This window comes from Xyrauchen texanus, chromosome 38, assembly GCF_025860055.1.
Source record: "Xyrauchen texanus isolate HMW12.3.18 chromosome 38, RBS_HiC_50CHRs, whole genome shotgun sequence".
Classification (NCBI taxonomy): domain Eukaryota; kingdom Metazoa; phylum Chordata; class Actinopteri; order Cypriniformes; family Catostomidae; genus Xyrauchen; species Xyrauchen texanus.
In genome coordinates, this window is record NC_068313.1 from 34,872,348 (window position 1) to 34,894,917 (window position 22,570).

General features: G+C 41.0%; 1 protein-coding gene across 1 annotated transcript in view; it reads left to right on the forward strand.

The window, feature by feature from the left end:
• The window catches only part of LOC127631636 (guanylate cyclase soluble subunit alpha-2-like), a 39,199-nt gene that overhangs the window by 5,890 nt on the left and 10,739 nt on the right, over positions 1 to 22,570 (forward strand). Inside the window, exons 2-4 of the mRNA XM_052109908.1 lie at positions 146 to 207; positions 920 to 1,035; positions 3,436 to 4,271. Coding sequence (XP_051965868.1) covers positions 146 to 207; positions 920 to 1,035; positions 3,436 to 4,271 — 1,014 coding nt within the window. The remainder of the gene's footprint in view (positions 1 to 145; positions 208 to 919; positions 1,036 to 3,435; positions 4,272 to 22,570) is intronic.

Genomic DNA, 22,570 nt, shown 5'->3' on the forward strand with positions numbered 1-22,570 from the left:
ATACGAAATAGCCAACTCATAAATTATGTTTGAATTGTCTTGAGACTGGGTTGGTTTTGGACAGGATTAGAGAGCTCCCGTTTGCTTTGCTAGTGTCACTTTATCTTTGGTGAACTCACTGCATTTTTTTGTTTTGTTTTTTTAGGCACAGACGATTCATTTGGCCCTGCAGAGAACGGTGGATTTTTACAGACAGAGAGAAATCAGGTACACACACACACACACACACACACGTTATAACAGAAGAGAGAGAAATCACAAATGAGACCTTTTTAATAACTCCGTTATTTCTCCTAGACATTGGCATTAAATGTAGTGCAGTCTAAATAAAGACTGTTGTTGGATTTTTCTCCTGATCTCAATCAATTATTATTATTATTTAACAAATAATTGAATGATGCAATCCACATTCATTGAGTAGCTTTGCACTATTTCTGTACAGTGGCTCCAACAAGTCTTTGGACATTTAAGCACACTTAAAAATATCTGAATGTCGTTTCATTAGATACGCTCAAAAATCATTTTAAGATTTAAGCATTTTAATTCCCATAAAAACATTCCATCAAATTGAATAGAATCATTTTTAATAACATTCCATCTGATGGAATGTTATGAAATGGAACTATGTACATTTGAAAAATTGTTACAAAGTATCTAATAATATAATGCGCGGCTTAAGTGTCACAATACTTTCGGGACGTCACCGTTTGTCTACATGTAGCTCATTTGATTCCATGTTTCTCTTTGTTTTTAAAATCCTACAATTTTTTTAGGAGAAACATCTGAGAAGAAGTTTCCAACTTAAACAGAACTGACATCTCCTGATCCCATTATGAGCATAATAAACCTCAGGGATATTTGGTTAGATTTGGTCTAAATCTGTTGTAAATGTGAATTGATCTCTTTTTCTTTCTTGCAGTGGACAAGAGTCTGTAAGAAGCATGTCAGAAGAGCAGAAGTGTTTGTTTGATAACTTGCGCTGTGACAGCAAGACCGACATCTCAGGGATATTGAAATACACAGCAACTATTTTAGGTATGTACACACACATCGACGGCAAAACGTTGACCTCGATATAATCTCACTCACACCGGCTGGACACCAAGACACACATCCAAACTCACTCCATAGCTGCAGTCTCCGTTCCCGAGCTGTTGCTAAGATACAAACTCTGCCACCCTTAACCAGAACACGTTTATAAATAAACCGCAATGAGCCATTTGAACTGAGCCATGCCCAGCTAAACCTACTGCGTGGATCTCGCTTTTTCTTTTGGCAGCAGCAGCAGCAGCACATCGTCGTAATTTCAGGGTGCTCTTATTCTGCAGTTATTGATTGTTTTGGTGATCAATTGTTACTCTGTGTGCAGTCAGACCCTTAAACTTTTCACCCTTTTTATAAAAAGCTTGTTTAAAATAAATAGCAAGTTAATAAAACATGAGTTAATAAAAAAAGAAAGATACAATAGAAAGCAGGACAATTTGGTGAAAGCTGGTTTTGTTGCTTCTAACGCCACATCCACACAAATCCGTTTTTAGTTTCCCAACGTCATAGTTTTACAAAGCACACGCTATTGGAGAACGTTTTCTAAATGCTCCATTTTTGATGGAGGATGATGCCATTCTAGTGTGGATGAGAGGCATAAATAGAGGTTACCAAAGCGCTTTACACTGTGTCCCATTCACCCATTCTCACACACACACACACACACACACACACACACACACACACACACACACACACACACACACACACACACACACACACCAATGATGGCAGAGCTGCCATGCAAGGCGCTAGCTTGCCATTGGGAGCAACTTGAGGTTCAGTGTCTTGCCCAAGAACACTTCGGCATGTGGAGTCATGTGGGCCGGGAATCAAACCGCCAACTCTGCGATTGGCAGCCGAACCGCTCTACCACCTGAGCCACAGCCGTCCCAATAAAACATATTATTGATTCGTTGAAGTTTTTTAGATTATTCATTATTTCACAAAGAATATGATTATGGAGAGCATGTAAATGTAGCGCAATTTTTTACAAAATAAAAAATAATAAAATAATGTGGCAATGGAGAATGCTTTCCAAAAGGAAACGGCCTTCTAGTGGGGGTGAGAGGCGTAAACGTAGCGAAATTAATGCATTTTGAAAACTAAAACGTATTAGTACACTAATGCAATCTGATCCGTTTAAAATTTTAAACCTATTTGTTCCATTTCCTAAAATCACTGTTATTTAGGAAAGCGGTGTTTGACTGTGGGTAAGAGGCGTAAACGTTGCGAAATTAACGCATTTTCAAATGAAAAGGTTTTAGTGTGGACAAGGCCAAGATGTTTCATATAAAACAAATAGTTCTGATTGGTAGAGCTGTTCTCAACACAGTTGTAAAATATCAATAACATGAATTAATGATTAATTAATAATGAACTACGCAAGGCAAATAGCGCTGAGTTTTAAGAATAAGATGAGTTTTGGCAATAAATAAGGCGAGTTTATAAAGGAACTAAAAAGAATGACACTGATCAAATATAAATATTATTGATTTTATTGGCAAGTTAAACGGCTGATTGATTGCTGATCTATTGGCACACATTATACACACATTTTTGCATATATACAGTGAAATAATTTTTGTCACATATCCCAGCTAAGCTGGGGTCAGAGTGCAGGGTCAGCCATGATACGGCACCCCTGGAGCAGTGGTGTCTTGGTGCTGGTGTTGGGGCTTGAACCCCTGACCTTCTAGTCAGTAACCCAGAGCCTTAACCGCTGAGCCACCACTGCCCGTAGATGCTATTTAGTGGTGGCTGTGGCTCAGGTGGTAGTGCGGGTCGGCTGCTAATCGCAGGATTGTTGGTTCGATTCCCTGCCCACATGACTCCACATGCCGAAGTGTCCTTGGGTAAGACACTGAACCCCAAGATGCTACCAATGGCAGGCTAGCGCCTTGCATAGCAGCTCTGCCGCCATTGGTGTGTGAATGTGTGTGTGAATGGGTGAATGAATCGCTGTGTAAAGCGCTTTGGTAACCTCTAAGGTTAAAAAAGGCGCTATATAAGTGCAGACCATTTACCATTTAGTGAAATTTTCCAGCCTTATCTCATAAAAAATTAGGTAAAGGTTAGGGTTATCACGACTGTGGCTACATTTGTGCAAAATGACATTACATGGTTCATTAAGTGTTTTACAACCACGTTATTTTGTGGTGCTTCCGTAACACTTTGGGCTCACATGTTGACGCATGTGCTCTTCAGGACTCGTAACCCGGTCCTTTGCATCACAAGTGCAACGCTTTATCAGTTAAGTGACCGCGCAACTTGATAAAAGTCAATGTTGTCGAAACATTCAACGCTCAACGTAAAAATAAAGTTTGCATAAATGTTGGTGTCGCAACCGCATCTGTTTTATAACGTTTTATAATGTGTTACTTTGCACAGGTGTGGACTTCGCCTCTGTACGGGGCCGATTTGGCGAGGAATTCTTCGGTTTGTGTCTAGAGGAGAATGAGAGGGTTCTGCGAGCTCTCGGTGGGAACCTACAGGATTTCTTCAACGGTTTCGACGCTCTTCTAGAACACATTAGAACGTCCTGCGGTCGGCGAGCTACGTCCGATGCCCCCTCTTTCCTATGCAAAGATGCTCCTCAGGAGAACGAAGATTTGAATGGAGAGAGAGACGGAAGATGGTCTCTTCTCCTCCATTGTTTCAACCCCGACCCCACTGTGGGCGTGGCAATGCTGGGGCTGATTCGAGCCGCCGCTCGACGAATCTACCAATTGGATGTTTCGGTGGAGGAAGCTCCTCCCACTTGGCTGCACACACCCAATGAGGATGGAGAGATCTCAGCGGACTCCTCCCCCTCTTCATCCCCATCTCCGCCCTCTTCGTCCTCTCCCTCCTGTTTGTCCTTCCTCATCAGAGAGATTCGGACTCAACCTACATCTTCGTCATCTTCATCCTTATCCTGGCACCCCACCACCGCATCTCGGCAGCTTTCGCGCTCGCCGCTGGACCTACGGATCAGCTTGAGCACGTTTTGCCGAGCCTTCCCCTTCCATCTGGTCCTGGGACCCAACATGGAGGTTCTGCAGGTCGGAGAGGGGCTCCGTAAACAGGCCAAGAGCGACACGTACCGATCGCTCACCTTCAGCAACAGTTTTGAGTTGGTGTCTCCCAGAATACCGTGCACGTTCCAGAACATTCTACTGCGGCTGTCCACACCATTCACCATTCGAACACGACCAGATGGATCAGCACTCGACAGCAAGGAGAAGGTAAGATGTGTTCTGATGTTATGAAATGGTTGCTTAACCGAATTTGTTTCTTTAGGTCCAAAACATACTCTTCGCATGTATGTTAATGCTAACGCTTCTGTCTACGCTAGTTTGATTTAGTGTGAAATAACACGAGTTACTAGGGTTCCCTTTCTGGTTGTCAACTTTTTTGCCAAGCTTATATGGGATGCTTGAGCACATGAGATGGATGTCCCTTCTTATGCATTCCAGTGCCAAAATACGAGACGTCTCCGCTAAAATGGGCTAGTTGGCAAGTCTAGTTCCCACAGACATGGAAAACGTATAAATATATATCAGCGCATTTTGTAGCTGTTTTTCCAAGCTCAGAAATGTCATGGAAAGGAATAGGGTTTTGTTTCAGGTCAACTTCTTTCATGGCAGAGCAACAGAGAATCTTGTTCAAGGTTTGCATCCTTAACCCGGCCATTATCCCAGGCTGTGACCCGACAAGACCCAACCGGTAACATAACATTTTAAGCCCGAACCTGAAATCGCTCACTCTCTTTAAAGGAATAGTTCACACAAAACTGAAAATTCTCTCATCATGTACTCACCCTCATGACATCCCAGATGTGTTTGACTTTCTTTCTTCAGCATAACACAAATTAAGATTTGCTTCATTCGCTGAACTCTGTAGGTCCATACAATGTAAGTGAATGGTGGCCAGATCTCTGAAGGTCCAAAAAGCTCAGGCAATCAGTGGCGGTTCGAGCTTGTATGGCGCCCTTGGCCCCCTGGACCCCCACCCCCCTCCCCATCTTGTACTTCTGAGTGGGAGAACTTCCCAGGTAGTAGCCTGCCTAGATCACAAAAAAAAAACTAGAATCAGGGCGCCCACTCCGACAAGTTTAACTGACCCACAGTCCCACACGGTGACATGATATCATTGACGTGACGTGCAAATTTGCGATAGAAAACAGATTGCACAAATGTCACAATTTGTGCGGGTGCCCCGTGCCGCCCTCCGGCATTGCCGGCAAGATGCCACCCTGGGTGCTTATATCGCCTATACCTACCCGCTAGTGCAGGCAATCATAGTAACATTAACCCATATGACTTCATTGGTTAAATTCACGATACGCTCACTTTGGGTGAGAAACAGACGTTCAAGTCTTTTTCACTATAATTGTTTACTTCCGGTCGCTCTGCAATACTGGTCCATGAGGGCAATCGGTTCATGCTGCCTCTCAAGGCGTAAGGGTGTTTGCATGATCCAATGAATGAAAAAACAATGAAGCTTGTGAACAGCATTCTGTTGTAAACAAATTGAGCTGCACTTCCGGTTGCATCACGTTAGTTCTTGCATGAACATGCAAATGCTCTTGCGTCACACAAGAGGCAGCGTGAACTGATTCCACTCATGGACATGCATTGGAGAGCGACTGGAAGTAAACAAATATATTGAAAAAGACTTAAATATTGATCTGTTTCTCACCCAAAGTGATCGTATCGCTTTAGAAGACATTGATATAACCACTGGAGTCGAATGGATTACTTTTACTACACTTGTCTGTGCTTTTTGGAGCTTGAAAGTGCTGATCACCATCCACTTGCATTGAATGAACCTACAGAGCTGAGATATTCCTCTATAAAACTTTGTTTGTGTTCTGCTGAAGAAAGAAAGTCATACATGTCTGTGATGGCATGAGGGTGAGTAAATAACAAGTGGATTTAAAGTTTTGGGTGAACTATTCCTAAAAAAAACTTCCTTAAAAGACAGCACGGGTGCACACAAAAACACTTTTGGTTTGAACAGCCCCCAAGTCTGTTCGAGCGAGTACGTACGTGATTGAGCGCGAATGCAAGAAACACTTTATGCTAAAATGAAAAAACATATATACGGGTCTATATATCATATTAAATATATATTACAATATCAAAATATTGATTACATTAATAATTTGAATTAAATACAAACCCCAACCTGAACCCGAAGTTTGAAGAAATACTGACCCTAATCCGGCCCTAAACCTGGCGGTTTGCAGGGTCCCGTAAGGTCTCGGCAGAGCTCTAAATATTGCCAATCAGGTTCTGCTCACCAACAGAAAAATGTACATTCTCAGAGAACAGTGAGATTCAATTGCAAATTGCACAATTCATAACCAAATGTACGTTGCATTTTTAGCATGGCCACAAGGGGCGCTATATGCTCAAATGGTCTGCTTCTATTGTTAGTATTTTCAGATCAGCTAGTGAATCTCGCTAAGCAAGTTAGCAGAGGTTATTTAAACTGTCACATTATCTGCTCACCAGCAAATTGTGATTCTGGAATTTAGGGCTTTATCTTGGTTCCACGTCATTTAGCAGGTGCTTTTATTTTTATCCAGAGTAACTTACAGCATGCTGATCCAAGGAACAGTCTGTCCCACTGGAGATGTCAGTGCCTTGCTCAAGGGTACAATGCTGATTGTGTTTGGAGAAACTTAGTAACAAAGATCTTTTCTTCTAGCTGTGTTTGTGTGTGTTTGTATCTGGTGGGTACTGGAGTGAGGACCATTAAATCTTAATAAAATAACTAATTAGCTTAACACAGTGTGCGATGCAATGTAACAAAACAGAATACTGCCCCTAATAATCAACAGTGAATTTGCAGTATAGGCCGCTTCATTTATTATAATGGGAGTGATCTAGTTTTGTCGCATTGCGTCTTTTTGCTAGCTTGCAGTTTAGACATGGTGTAAAAGTACATTCAAAATGAAAGCGATTTGTAACATCAAAGCAATCAAAAGTCATACATTTTAAATGAGAGATGCCGATTTGAGGCAAAATAAACCACAGCGACTATTGGCGATTAATCAGATTTGAGCGGAGTTTAATTTTATGCAAATGAGCAGGGATTTAATGCAGCGACTACCAATGGGAGTGAAGACAGTGGGGCTGACACGGTCTCCTGATACAGTTAGATTAAGTAGTCAAGACAATAAAGTAATGACTTCCTACCAACGGTACAGTGGCATGGCAACCTCCAGCGATTTAGTAGCTGTTAGTGTAAACGTATTGTAACAAAGTTCTTAGTTTTCGTAACAAGGGAAGAAGTGGGAGACGGCGAGATCCAACTCAAAAGGGTTTTATTTCCCACAGCTTCACAGTCAAAGTCAAAGTCAAAGTTTATTTATAAAGCACTTTTAAAACAGCAAGTGTTTGACAAAGTGCTGTACACTTAAATCCTATATTACTGCTACAAACAACCAATGACACAAAAGATAAAAACAATTAAACAAAAGCAATAAAACAACTCTCACATAGCGTCAAATGCCAAACTATAATAATAGGTTTTAAGACTAGATTTAAAAGCAGCAAGTGTCTGAGCCTGTCTGATGTACAAGGGCAAATTGTTCCAAAGCTTTGGTCCAGCTACTGCAAATGCTCTTTCGCCCCTGCTCTTCAGCTTAACCCGAGGGACAACTAAAAGCAAATGGTCAGCAGACCTAAGCGCTCTTGGCGGCGATACTGCTTGATCAGTTCAGACAGATACTTTGGTGCAAGACCATAAAGAGATTTGAAAACAAACATCAAAATCTTAAAATTAATCCTAAAATGGACAGGCAACCAGTGAAGAGAGGAGAGAATAGGGGTAATGTGTTCCGCTTTAGGTGTACCCGTCAACAGGCTGAGCTGCTGCATTCTGGACCCTCTGCAGTCTGGAGAGAGAGGCCTGACTAATGCCTACATAGAGGCCATTACAATAGTCCAGACGCGATGAGATAAAAATATGAAGCAGTCTTTGAAAGTCTATAAAAGACAGGAAAGATTTATCCTTGGTGAGTTGTCTCAATTGGAAAAAACTAGACTTAACTACTAAGTTAATCTGTTTATCCAATTTAAAATCACAGTCCATAATCACACCCAAATTCTTAACATATGGTTTCACTAGTGGATTCAATTCCCCAAGATCCACCTGTAAGGATTCATAAGTGCCACCCGGCGTGAACAGCATGACTTCTGTTTTTCTTTCATTAAAACTTAGGAAATTCAGTGCCATCCAGGCCTTAATTTCCTCAAGACACTGTAATAGAGGCTTAACGTATGAGTGTCTCTCCTTTTCAAAGGCAGATAAATTTACGTGTCATCTGCATAACAATGAAAAGAGATGCCAAACTTCCTGAAAATGTGTCCCAGAGGGAGCAAATACAAGGCAAACAAAATAGGCCCCAAAATGGAGCCCTGGGGACCCCACACGTAAAGAAGCCGTTGAGGAGGCAAATTCTCCAAGGCTGAACTGAGATAGTTCTTTCAGACAAATATGATTTAAACCATGCCAACGCAGTACCCTCAATACCAACACATTTTTCTAAGCGTGTAACCATGGTCTTATGGTCTATGATATCAAATGCAGCGGACAGATCCAGTAAAATTAGAATCGCACAGTTCCCCGAGTCAGTAGTAAGTGACAAATCGTTAGAAACCTTCAACAGTGCAGTTTCCGTACTATGCTGGGACTTAAAACCAGACTGAAACACTTCATGGATACCATGTAGATCTAGGAATGCGTTCAATTGTCCAAATACAACCTTCTCCAGTAATTTAGACAGAAACGAAAGTTTCGAGATAGGTCTAAAATTAGCAAAGACTGTGGGATCCAGGTTAGATTTCTTGATTACTGGTTCCACTAATTCATGTTTAAAAGACTTAGGTATGACTCCCGAGGCCAGGCTGCTATTAATAATCGCAAGTACAGTAGGACCAATAGTATCAAGTGAGTCTTTTAGAAGACGTGGAGGAACAATATCCATGCAACATGATGATAATTTCATTTCAACAAAAAACTCCCTCAGAGAGACAAGAGACACCGGCACAAACTGATCAAAAACAGCAGTGCGCTCAGAGGAAACGGATAAAAAAGTCAAAGGGGGGATATATTAGATCTAATAGCCTCAATCTTATCAATAAAAAAGTGTAAAAAATGTTCAAACAACTCGGCAGAAGGCTCTAAACAAGTAGCTTGGGGAGTGTTCAGAATAGCATTAATAGTACTGAACAGCACAGCTGGCTTATGGGAATTGTTACAGATAACATTAGAGAGATACTTTGATTTCTCTAATCTAACAGTTTTTGATATTTAGACAAATTGTACTGTAAAATATCAAATGAGATCTGTAATTTATCCTTCTTCCAGCGTGTCCGCCCTTCTGCATTCCAGCCTTATGGCTCGAGTAGTAGCATTCAGCCACGGTTGAACTCTAATTTTTTCACCGAATCGTCCTGAAAGGGGCAACTGTATCCAAAATATTTTGACAAGTTAAAAAGAACGATGTAGTTAGTTCTTCGGTATTAAGCCCACATGCGGGCATTGAATAATCAACTTCATTTGCATTAAAAGCTTCAGAAAATAATTGAGCAGTTGAAGGGTTAATCGCCCGACAGCGGCGTTGTGGAACAGTCACTTTGGAATCACGAGAAATACATATTTCAAATAAAACAGGCAAATGATCAGAAAAAGTGGCATCACTGACTTCGATGTTACTAATAGGCAAGCCATATGTCAAAACCAAATCTAGTGTGTGACCACATGTATGTGTGGGACTAACGACAAACTGGGTTAAGTTAAAGGACTCCACAAGATTTAAAAAGCTGTGGCCAAAGGCCTGGCGGGACAGCACACATGGATATTAAAGTCCCCCACAATTAAAACCCGGTCACATTTAGTCATGATTCCAGCTAAAAAATCCGAAAAATCATCAATAAAGTCCTTGTTATATTTGGGTGGACTGATAAACAACAGTGCATAACACAGGATAACTCAGACTTAATTCAAAAACACTCAGTTCAAAACTTGAGTAGGAGGAAGATAGCAGACGCCTACAATTTAAATGTTCTTTAAAAATAGTTGCTACTCCGCCTCCTCGTCCCGTGAGCCGTGGAGAGTTAAAATAGGTACAGTTCAGAGGTAAAACTTCAGAAAAACACTTGACTCACCAACACCGATCCAGGTCTCAGTCACACACAACATGTCCAAGTCCTTGGATGTAAAAAGTCATTCAAAATGAAGGATTTGTTAGCTAGTGATCTAGCATTCACCAAGGCTAACCTCACTGGAGTTGAGTCTTTCAATGACTGCGATTCACGGGCCAAAGACCCGATGGAGAGTTAGCGTCCACACCTCTTCCAAAGCGGGATGCCCGATAAACTCTGACCGGAGGCTCTTTATCCACATCCACATCAGTCACAGGTACCAACCACCTATACGCGGGATCCCCAAACCGTCTAAGCGCGTACCGACGGCAATCCACGCCAAGATCTCCAAAAATCCAGCGAGGATCGGCATTCGGGAACAGGGTCATCAAAGTTTTTATTTTTACTAACAGACCACCTCGTTTGCCACGGCGTCTGAAACGCTTTTTTCTCTTGAGACAGCATGGGGTTCGGCAGAGATAGGCAGGTAATCCACAGAGGAACGGTGGGGGGGGGTGAATTGTTTGTTCCACCCCCGTTCACAATATAGATCGGCGTATTATCCAAAGCCGATCTAATACTAAAAAGTGTTTGGCGATCGTACACTAATAGAGAGTTTGTAATTTTTAAAAAAGTCAATAAAAACAAGACAAACATCCATACAACCATGAGCAGCAGACGGTTAGCCACACACACTGGCGCCATCTTTTGTTAAAGCCATTCTGGCTCTATATATATTCCACTTTTCAGTGTTTTCACTTTTCAAATGAATGCTTTTCAGCACAATCCCTCCCCACACTCAGCAAATCACACTCTGGAACACTCCGTGCAGCTTTCTCTCTCTCTCTCTCTGCCTCACTCTTACAAGCCCATCTCATTGCCATAATCATTGCCAGATGATGATCCTTACCTTTCTCATCTCCTGATCTCGCTCTCCATTCACATACCGGTGCTTAACCACGCCCCCACCACAAGTTACCCCCATTTCTGGCACAGCAACCTGTGCCCCCGGTCTGTGAACTACCTTGAACTTAAAAGGCTGAAGAGCCAGATACCACCGGGTGATCCACGCATTGGTATCCTTCATGCCATGGAGCCACTGGAGCGGGGCATGGTTTCTTTATAGAGGGTGAAAGCCCATCCCAGGGGTTAGGACTGCCTACTTGATGGCCAGAGTGCACCAGGCACTCCTCCCCTTCAACCACCGGGGACAACATAGCTCCCAACCCCCTGTCCGACGCGTCGGCCTGTACAAAATAATGGAGAGAAAAATTCAGGAGCATGTAACAACGGCCCACCACAAACCGCAGCCTTCACCTGCATAAAAGCCTGTTGGCAGGGCTCCGACCACTGAACCGGGTCTGGGGCTCCCTTTTTAGTGAGATTAGTAAGCGGGTTGGTGACATCTGAAAAATTAGGCACAATCTTCCTATAATAGCCAGCCAGCCCCAAGAACTGTCTTACCTCCTTTTTGGTCTTGGGTCTCAGGCAGGCCGCAACCACTGCGGTCTCCTCAATTTGGGGGCGCACCTGCCCATGACCCAAGTGGAACCCCTGATACCATACCTCTACCCGTCCAATTTTTCTCACAGGATATTGGAGTTAAGGGGATCAGTCTATAACCCTTCGATAAATCATGTATCGAATAAAAGTGAGCTGTACCCAACTGATCAAGCAGTTCGTCAATATGAGGAATTGGATTAATGTCAAATTTAGACACTGCATTGACTTCTATATTCCATACAACTGGACCGAGCCATCGTTCTTCGGTACCAGCAGCGCTGGGCTGGCCCAGTCACTGTGGGATTCTTCTATTACCCTCATATCCAGCATGGCTGTTGGCTTTTAATTTCACCTCCTGCCCGAGCTCCTCCCTCTCCGGTACCACCACCGTCAAAGCCAACACCTCCCTCCACGTTTTTAAGAGGTTGAGGTGGTAAATTTGCCATGCTCCGCCCCTATCCGTTCGTATAACCTCATAATTGACTTGCGAGTAATTTAGAGCTTGATGTGGGTAGTAATACAAGGACTTTATCTCCCTGTGTATATTCCCGTAGCAAAGCTCCCCTGTTACACAGCTGGGACTGATGTTCTTGAGCTTGTAGCAAATTCTCTTGTGATAGTTGCCCCAATGTGTAGTTTTGCTCTCAGGTCAAGAACATATTAAATTACATTTTAACTTTTTGAAGGTCCCTACTCCCAATTTTTCTTCACGACATCTAAGGCACCACGAGACTTACGCCCATACAACAATTAAAATGGGGAGAACCCCGTGGAGGCTTGCGGGACCTCTCGTACTGTGAATAACAGGGGTTCAATCCTCTTTCATTGCGTAGTCCACCATAACCAACACAAAGCGTTGACATCATGCGGTCCGCTCTAATGGCCGATGACGTCCATACCAATTCTTTCAAAGGGGACCTTGACCAAAGGAAGCGGTCGCAAAGGCACTCTTGGAGTGATTCACCAGCTGACATTCATGGCATGCCGCACACCATCTGCGAACATCCCCGCGAATGCCTGGCCAATAGAAACGAGCCATTATATGGATCAATGACACTTCCTGCCTTAAGTGACCCACCATCAGATTATAATGAGCTGTCTGGAATAATATTTCCTGACGGTTCTTCGGTATCAATAACTGGGTTGTATTTTCCTTTGTCTGAACGTCCGGTGTCACTCGATACAATCGGTCATTTATAATAGAAAAGTATGGATAGGCGAATTCAATGTCTGTCTGAATGCGGTGACCATCAATCACTCTCATTTGGTCTAAGGCCTGCCTAAGAGTCTCGTCTTGCATCTGCTCCAGAGGGAATCCTCTAAGAGCTGGGGAAGCCGAGACTTCCCCCACCCTTAAGTCATCCTAACACGGAGCTGATGTAAACTTTCCCAGCTCCGCTTCCCCAGCTAGCGCATCACAAACCCCACACCAAGTCGCTCTGTTGCTCAAATTTCCCTTAATAAAGTGGAAACCGCTGGCCAATTCGTGCCTAAAATTAGCAGATGAGCGAGGCGCGAACTAACTGCAGCCTTGACACTATGATTTTGTTCCCCGAAATTGAATCGTCACGGTCACTACAGGATAATCGGGGATATCCCCATGCACACGCCTTACCTTCACCTTGTGACTAGCACCCAAAGCCTCGTCTTGAACCAGGATGATGGATTGAGGTTATGCTGCAACCCGAATCCACCAAGGCCTGGTATGTACCCCCCTAATTACTCACAGATGTGTGGTACGTCCTAGCAGCCTGCGGCATGTCGGGGAACCAATGTGCCCACCTCCATCAGCAGGCACTGAGTGCCACGCCTGCACCTGTGACAATGGGTTCACCACCCTGGCAGTGAGAGCGGGGAGGGGCAGGGGAAACCGGTGGGTAGTGCAATCCCCAGAGTTGAGGAGCCGGTATGGGAGGGGGCTCCTTCCCGTTTCCCTGGGGCAGGGCCATCATGGGGTCCGGGGTTGCTGCGGCAGCATCCTCCCGGTGCAGCAAGCTCAGGAACATCTGCAAGCCCTCCGCTTGGGCCTGGAGGAGTGCAATGAACCACTGTTCCAGCTCAGTGCGCTGCTTGAGGAGGGCCTGATGTTGCGTCTGATGCATGCTGGCGAAGGTTTTGACCACATCCTCCAGATATAAAGGATTCATGGCGATTTTCTTCCTCCCTTAATTCCCGGGTTTTGATACTAGTGTAAGAAAGTTCTTAGTTTTTGGGAGGAAGTGGGAGACGGCAAGATCCAACTCAAAGGGGCTTTATTTCCCACAGCTTCACAGTCTCTCTATATAGTCCACTTTTCAGTGTTCACACTCAAATTATTGCTTTTCAGCACATTGCAAATCGTACTCTGGAACACTCTGCTCTGCGCAGCTCTGCGCAGCTCTCTCTCTCTCTCTGCCTCAATGGCATCTGGCTCGCTCTTAAAACCCCTTCTCCACTCTCACTGCAATGACAAACAGCTGTTAGGGACAATCATTGCCAGGTGACGATCCTTACCATTCTCATCTCCTAATCCCACTCTCCATGCACAAACAGGTTTAACCACGCCCCCACCACCACACATATATTAACACTGTCATAAGGCATGACACTACATGTTCCAAGCAACTTTTCTGTCGTTAATGAAAATTAAATACCACACAATGTGACAGAACATACTTGATGTTTAATATACAGCTTTGTGGAGGCCTAAGTGAAGCTATCTCCTGATTCGAATGCTATCTCTACATAATAGTGTACAAGATTAGAATTACTGTGTCCCAAATAGTAGCATGTTGAAAATAGTATCTCCAAGGTTGTATACTCTTTCTGGAAATGTTCTTCTTTCATGCGTTTTCAGCTAATATTACCCACAACCCTTGTATGACAGAAACATTTATGTTGTTGTTTGTGTGTGTGTGTGTGTGTGTGTGTGTGTGTGTGTGTGTGTGTGTGTGTGTGTGTGTGTGTGTGTGTTTGACTTTTTTAGGTGAATAAAATTGGCTAGAAATAAGATGCTGAAGCTGCTACACCTGGTTTTAATTGTACAACCCTAAAAGTGAAGTAGTAATAAACATTAAGTCAATAAATTAAGCTAATGCTCACCTCTCTCTCTCTCTCTCTGATTAGCACCTCTTGAGTGCAAAATGTCTTTTTAAACCTCACCTCTTCATTCTTTTCCTCTTTATTCTGTCGTTCTTTGAGGGATGCTGCCGTCAGATGTGATGTGTGTAAATTTGGTCTGACACCGAAAGCTGTTTGTTGTCTTTTGCTGTGTTGTCATGTAAAACGTTGCTACAGTTGAAAGCTCAGAATCAAGGTGGCTTTGCTGACAAAAATATATAAAAAATTAAACATTTATGCATTTGGCAGACGCTTTTATCCAAAGCGACTTACAGTGCACTTATTACAGGGACAATCCCCGGAGCAACCTGGAGTTAAGTGCCTTGCTCAAGGACACAATGGTGGTGGCTGTGGGGATCGAACCAGCAACCTTCTGCTTACCAGTATAGTGCTTTAGCCCACTACACCACCACCACTCGGGAACAGACAATAAAATTAAAAGTCAGGTGTCAGTTCTAACAGCCTGCCATAATTCTCAGCACCTGTAATCCGTGTAGCATAAACGGAAAGAAAGAGTTTGTTGATTTTAACATGCAGATGGTGTGTAAACAAACATGGCACCTATGAATGTCACTGTAATATAGTTCAATATATTTATATAACTATGTTAGTGGTGGGGATTTTGATACAACAGTGAATCAAATCCTTTTTCTTTTTCACCAGAAATACCCATCCATCCCAAAAACATTAAAACTGACTCACCTATTGGCGTGAGTTTGGGACAGTACAGTCTGTTTGTTTTATCATGGCAGATGGGGGGGCGTATTCAGAAAGCTGTTTGAAAACTAACTTTATTTTTGCAGTTCCATTCTGTGATGCTAGTGGCCCAAAAATAACATACTTTAGCTTTAAGGCCAAAGTATACTTAGTTTTTTCGTCATAGGCACATTATGTGTGGACTGTCCACCAGTTTTTCTAGACATGCGGACAGTTCGTGTCTTTGCACATCGTTGGCACATGTGCCTGAAAAAATAGCACAAAAATCGAGGTAGAGTTGCTCGAAGTGCTTGCATTTAAGTACATGTGTAGAGTATGTCTCAGGCATCAGGCAGTTTGCTTGTGCTAAAGTCAGTCTTTAAAGGGTTAAAAGAAATCACTGTACAAACTTCGTTCTTTTGGTGTGTTTTGAGGTTAAGTATCTGGATCAAGGGCACAATGATTTCTCTTACAAAAATCGAGATTTTGCCATGAACTCTCGATTTTTGTAAGTGTGTATATATATAGTTCATGAATCAATGTTTGGGGTTTGAACCTAAAACAGCAGTTCTGTAACCAGCCTAGATAAATCAAATCAATAATGGACTACAGTTGGTGTTTGAAAACTGGTGTATGAGTGAATTTTGATTTGCAGTTCCTGGAAAGTTTGAGAGATTCAGCCAATATGTTGGCTATGAGAGTTGTGATGCTATATCCAGAATTCTGTTTGATATAGAAATCTTTGTTTCGGTGTCTGTATATGGGTGTGTATTGAAGCCAGAAGAAGCATATGTCCGTATCTCTGGGCTGATTATATATTTATTGTTGCATTCTATAAAAGGTTCCACTGCACTAAAGCTTGAACATCAGCCAGGACTATTCCTGCAGTTTCCTCCTGCAGGATTGCAGTGTGCTAGAACTCTGGATGATCTACTGAAGAGTTCTTCAACTGCTGGCTTAGCAAGGTGTTCAGTCTTGGTGGTGTTCTGGTTTATTAAGGTGTTGAGTATTTACTCTGAGTACCGTATTGTTGTTTAGTGTTGTTCAGTGTTTACACTAAGTGTGATGGTCAGGATATAATCTGATTGTGGTATTATTGTTTAGTAACATGCTTGGTATTTACTTTGAGTGTGATGTTATTGTTTAGTAATGTTCAGTAACATGTTCAGTAATTTCTCTGAGTGTAATGTTATTAAGTAACATGTGTTGTGTTATTGTTAATTAACATGGCCAGTATTAAATCTGAATGTGGTTTTGTTCAGTAACATATTCAGTATTTATTCTGAATGTGGTTTTGGTCAGTAACATGTTCAGTAACGTTCAGTATTTATTCTGAATGTGGTTTTGTTCAGTAACATGTTCAGTAACATATTCAGTATTTATTCTGAATGTGGTTTTGTTCAGTAACATGTTCAGTAACATATTCAGTATTTATTCTGAATGTGGTATTGTTCAGTAACATGTTCAGTAACATATTCAGTATTTATTCTGAATGTGGTTTTGTTCAGTAACATGTTCAGTAACATGTTCAATATTTATTCTGAATGTGGTTTTGTTCAGTAACATGTTCAGTATTCATTCTGAATGTGGTTTTGTTAAGTAACATGTTTAGTAACATGTTCAGTATTTATTCTGAATGTGGTTTTGTTCAGTAACATGTTCAGTAACATGTTCAATATTTATTCCGAATGTGGTTTTGTTCAGTAACATGTTCAGTATTTACTCTGAATGTGGTTTTGTTAAGTAACATGTTCAGTATTCACTCTGAATGTGGTTTTGTTAAGTAACATGTTTAGTAACATGTTCAGTATTCACTCTGAATGTGGTATTGTTTGGTAACATGTTCAGTAACATGTTCAGTATTTACTCTGAATGTGGTATTATTTGGTAACATGTTCAGTAACATGTTCAGTATTCACTCTGAATGTGGTTTTGTTCAGTAATATGTTTAGTAACATGTTCAGTATTTACTCTGAATGTGGTATTGTTTGGTAACATGTTCAGTAACATGTTCAGTATTCACTCTGAATGTGGTTTTGTTAAGTAACATGTTCAGTAACATGTTCAATATTTATCCTGAATGTGGTTTTGTTCAGTAACATGTTCAGTATTCACTCTGAATGTGGTTTTGTTAAGTAACATGTTTAGTAACATGTTCAGTATTTATTCTGAATGTGGTTTTGTTCAGTAACATGTTCAGTAACATGTTCAGTATTTACTCTGAATGTGGTTTTGTTCAGTAACATGTTCAGTAACATGTTCAGTATTTACTCTGAATGTGGTTTTGTTTAGTAACATGTTCAGTAACATGTTCAGTATTCACTCTGAATGTGGTTTTGTTCAGTAACATGTTCAGTATTCACTCTGAATGTGGTTTTGTTCAGTAACATGTTCAGTAACATGTTCAGTATTTACTCTGAATGTGGTTTTGTTCAGTAACATGTTCAGTAACATGTTCAGTATTTACTCTGAATGTGGTTTTGTTTAGTAACATGTTCAGTAACATGTTCAGTATTCACTCTGAATGTGGTTTTGTTCAGTAACATGTTCAGTATTTACTCTGAATGTGGTTTTGTTCAGTAACATGTTTAGTAACATGTTCAGTATTCAGTCTGAATGTGGTTTTGTTCAGTAACATGTTCAGTATTTACTCTGAATGTGGTTTTGTTTAGTAACATGTTCAGTATTCACTCTGAATGTGGTTTTGTTCAGTAACATGTTCAGTATTTATTCTGAATGTGGTTTTGTTCAGTAACATGTTCAGTAACATGTTCAGTATTTACTCTGAATGTGGTTTTGTTCAGTAACATGTTTAGTAACATGTTCAGTATTCACTCTGAATGTGGTTTTGTTCAGTAACATGTTCAGTAACATGTTCAGTATTCACTCTGAATGTGGTTTTGTTCAGTAACATGTTCAGTATTTACTCTGAATGTGGTTTTGTTCAGTAACATGTTTAGTAACATGTTCAGTATTCAGTCTGAATGTGGTTTTGTTCAGTAACATGTTCAGTAACATGTTCAGTATTTACTCTGAATGTGGTTTTGTTTAGTAACATGTTCAGTATTCACTCTGAATGTGGTTTGTTCAGTAACATGTTCAGTATTTACTCTGAATGTGGTTTTGTTCAGTAACATGTTTAGTAACATGTTCAGTATTCAGTCTGAATGTGGTTTTGTTCAGTAACATGTTCAGTAACATGTTCAGTATTTACTCTGAATGTGGTTTTGTTTAGTAACATGTTCAGTATTCACTCTGAATGTGGTTTTGTTCAGTAACATGTTCAGTATTTACTCTGAATGTGGTTTTGTTCAGTAACATGTTTAGTAACATGTTCAGTATTCAGTCTGAATGTGGTTTTGTTCAGTAACATGTTCAGTAACATGTTCAGTATTCACTCTGAATGTGGTTTTGTTCAGTAACATGTTCAGTATTTACTCTGAATGTGGTTTTGTTCAGTAACATGTTTAGTAACATGTTCAGTATTCAGTCTGAATGTGGTTTTGTTCAGTAACATGTTCAGTAACATGTTCAGTATTTACTCTGAATGTGGTTTTGTTTAGTAACATGTTCAGTATTCACTCTGAATGTGGTTTTGTTCAGTAACATGTTCAGTATTTATTCTGAATGTGGTTTTGTTCAGTAACATGTTCAGTAACATGTTCAGTATTTACTCTGAATGTGGTTTTGTTCAGTAACATGTTTAGTAACATGTTCAGTATTCACTCTGAATGTGGTTTTGTTCAGTAACATGTTCAGTAACATGTTCAGTATTCACTCTGAATGTGGTATTATTTGGTAACATGTTCAGTAACATGTTCAGTATTCACTCTGAATGTGGTTTTGTTCAGTAACATGTTTAGTAACATGTTCAGTATTCACTCTGAATGTGGTTTTGTTCAGTAACATGTTTAGTAACATGTTCAGTATTCACTCTGAATGTGGTTTTGTTCAGTAACATGTTCAGTATTTACTCTGAATGTGGTTTTGTTCAGTAACATGTTTAGTAACATGTTCAGTATTCACTCTGAATGTGGTTTTGTTCAGTAACATGTTCAGTAACATGTTCAGTATTCACTCTGAATGTGGTTTTGTTCAGTAACATGTTCAGTAACATGTTCAGTATTCACTCTGAATGTGGTTTTGTTCAGTAACATGTTCAGTAACATGTTCAGTATTTACTCTGAATGTGGTTTTGTTCAGTAACATGTTCAGTAACATGTTCAGTATTCACTCTGAATGTGGTTTTGTTCAGTAACATGTTCAGTATTCACTCTGAATGTGGTTTTGTTCAGTAACATGTTTAGTAACATGTTCAGTATTCACTCTGAATGTGGTTTTGTTCAGTAACATGTTCAGTAACATGTTCAGTATTTACTCTGAATGTGGTTTTGTTCAGTAACATGTTTAGTAACATGTTCAGTATTCACTCTGAATGTGGTTTTGTTCAGTAACATGTTCAGTATTCACTCTGAATGTGGTTTTGTTCAGTAACATGTTTAGTAACATGTTCAGTATTCACTCTGAATGTGGTTTTGTTCAGTAACATGTTCAGTATTCACTCTGAATGTGGTTTTGTTCAGTAACATGTTTAGTAACATGTTCAGTATTCACTCTGAATGTGGTTTTGTTTAGTAACATGTTCAGTATTTATTCTGAATGTGGTTTTGTTCAGTAACATGTTTAGTAACATGTTCAGTATTCACTCTGAATGTGGTTTTGTTCAGTAACATGTTCAGTATTTACTCTGAATGTGGTATTGGTGTTTAGCAACATGTTCAGTCAGATGTTCAGAGTTTACTTTGAATGTGGTTGGTGTTTAGTAACATGTTTAGTTTGATTGTGATGTTTAGTAACATATTCAGTGTTTACTTCTGAGTGTGATGTTGTTGTTTAGTATCATGTTCAGTCACATATTCAGTATTTATTGTGTGATTTTATTGATTAGTACGGTGTTCAGTACTTTTTCAGAACTGGGACAATCCCAGTGTTTATGTGCATGCGTGTGGAACACACACGTTGATACTCCTATCATTATGAGGACTTTCCATTGACATAATGATTTTTATAATGTACAAATTATAGATTCTATCCCCTAAACCTAACACAACCCCTAAACCTAATCCTCACAGAAACTTTTTGACATTTTTACATTTTCAAAAATCAAAAAAAACTTTGTTTAGTATGATTTTAAAGCTGTTTGAATTACAGGGACACTAGGGGTGTCCTCATAAATCTCATTTACAAGGTTACCATAGAGACCTCAAAGCGATGTATGTATGAGTCTGTGTGTGTGCTGTATGTGTATCTGTACATTGTACATGTGTAGATCTGTGTATGTTGGATGATTGTGCAGAAGGTCAGGCTTACAGTCCTTTTATTGCCATAGAAACAATGAAGTTTGAAAGTCATGAGACAAAGAGAATAGAAGTGCGCACACACACACACACACACACACACACACACACACACACACACACACACACACACACACACACACAGCTCGATGCATTATTTAAGCAGAACTCCCTATTTCTGCATAATACCTCTACACAGCCAGGACCAGGCCAAAGATACACACACACTTTTGTAAACAGATACACTTCCTGTCTCCTCTAGTTTATCATTTCCTTTACATTCACACCTAAAATTGATTTTTAAATTAGATTTTAACAAGCAATATTTCAGGCAGATGGTTGTGAATTCAAAATCTCCGTCCCGTTATGTAATGTCATTGTACACTTACACGTGGGGATATTCTCACATCCCGGCCCTGTGTGTGTTCAGGACAGAGAGATGAGGTGTGCTAAGGCAAGCATCATGATCACTATTGTTCATGCTTGCAGTTTTAAACAAACTCTCAAAGTGTTGAACTGTACATAGATGAGTGATACCTCAAAATGTGCGGCGTGCACTTTTCTAAGAGATTGGATTTACAATAAAACTCGTTGCGAATCACATAGATTTACATTAAAGGAGGGACTTACACCATTATCTAGAGGCCAGAATATCATAGAGACTAGAGCCTTGGAGATAGCCTTTAACCTTAACAATAGTAGTGATGCTCGAAAGATTATAGAAATATAAAAACATGCAGAGAACAGTGAAGACTTTGCTTAAGAATTCCATAGCAACCAAAATCCTAATAAAAGAACTCAGACAGTCTGTCTCCTCAAGCAGTTTGAGAAATCTAGTGTGTGTGTGTGTGTGTGTTTGAGTGCGAGTGTGTGTGTGCGAGTGTGTGTGTGTGTGAGTGTGTGTGTGTGTGAGTGCGAGTGTGTGTGAGTGCGAGTGTTTATGTGTGTGCGCGAGTGTGTGTGTGTTTGAGAGTGGGTGTGTGTGTTTGAGAGTGTGTGTGTGTGTGAGTGTGTGTGAGTGCGAGTGTTTATGTGTGTGCGTGAGTGTGTTTATGTGTGTGCGTGAGTGTGTGTGTGTGTGTGTGTGTTTGAGAGAGAGAGTGTGTGTGTGTGTGTTTGAGTGTGTGTGTGTATGTGTGTGTGTGAGTGCGAGTGTGAGTGTTTATGTGTGTGTGCGCGAGTGTGTGTGTGTGTGTGTGTTTGAGAGTGCGAGTGTGTGTGTGTGTGAGTGAGAGTGTGTGTTTGAGAGTGTGTGTGTGTTTGAGAGTGTGTGTTTGAGAGTGTGTGAGTGCGAGTGTGTATGTGTATGTGTGTGTGTGAGTGTGTGTGAGTGCGAGTGTTTATGTGTGTGTGTGAGTGTGTGTGTGTTTGAGAGTGGGTGTGTGTGTTTGAGAGTGTGTGTGTGTGTGTGAGTGTGTGTGAGTGCGAGTGTTTATGTGTGTGCGTGAGTGTGTTTATGTGTGTGCGTGAGTGTGTGTGTGTGTGTGTGTGTTTGAGAGAGAGAGTGTGTGTGTGTGTGTTTGAGTGTGTGTGTGTATGTGTGTGTGTGAGTGCGAGTGTGAGTGTTTATGTGTGTGTGCGAGTGTGTGTGTGTGTGTGTGTGTGTTTGAGAGTGCGAGTGTGTGTGTGTGTGAGTGAGAGTGTGTGTTTGAGAGTGTGTGTGTGTTTGAGAGTGTGTGTTTGAGAGTGTGTGAGTGCGAGTGTGTATGTGTATGTGTGTGTGTGAGTGTG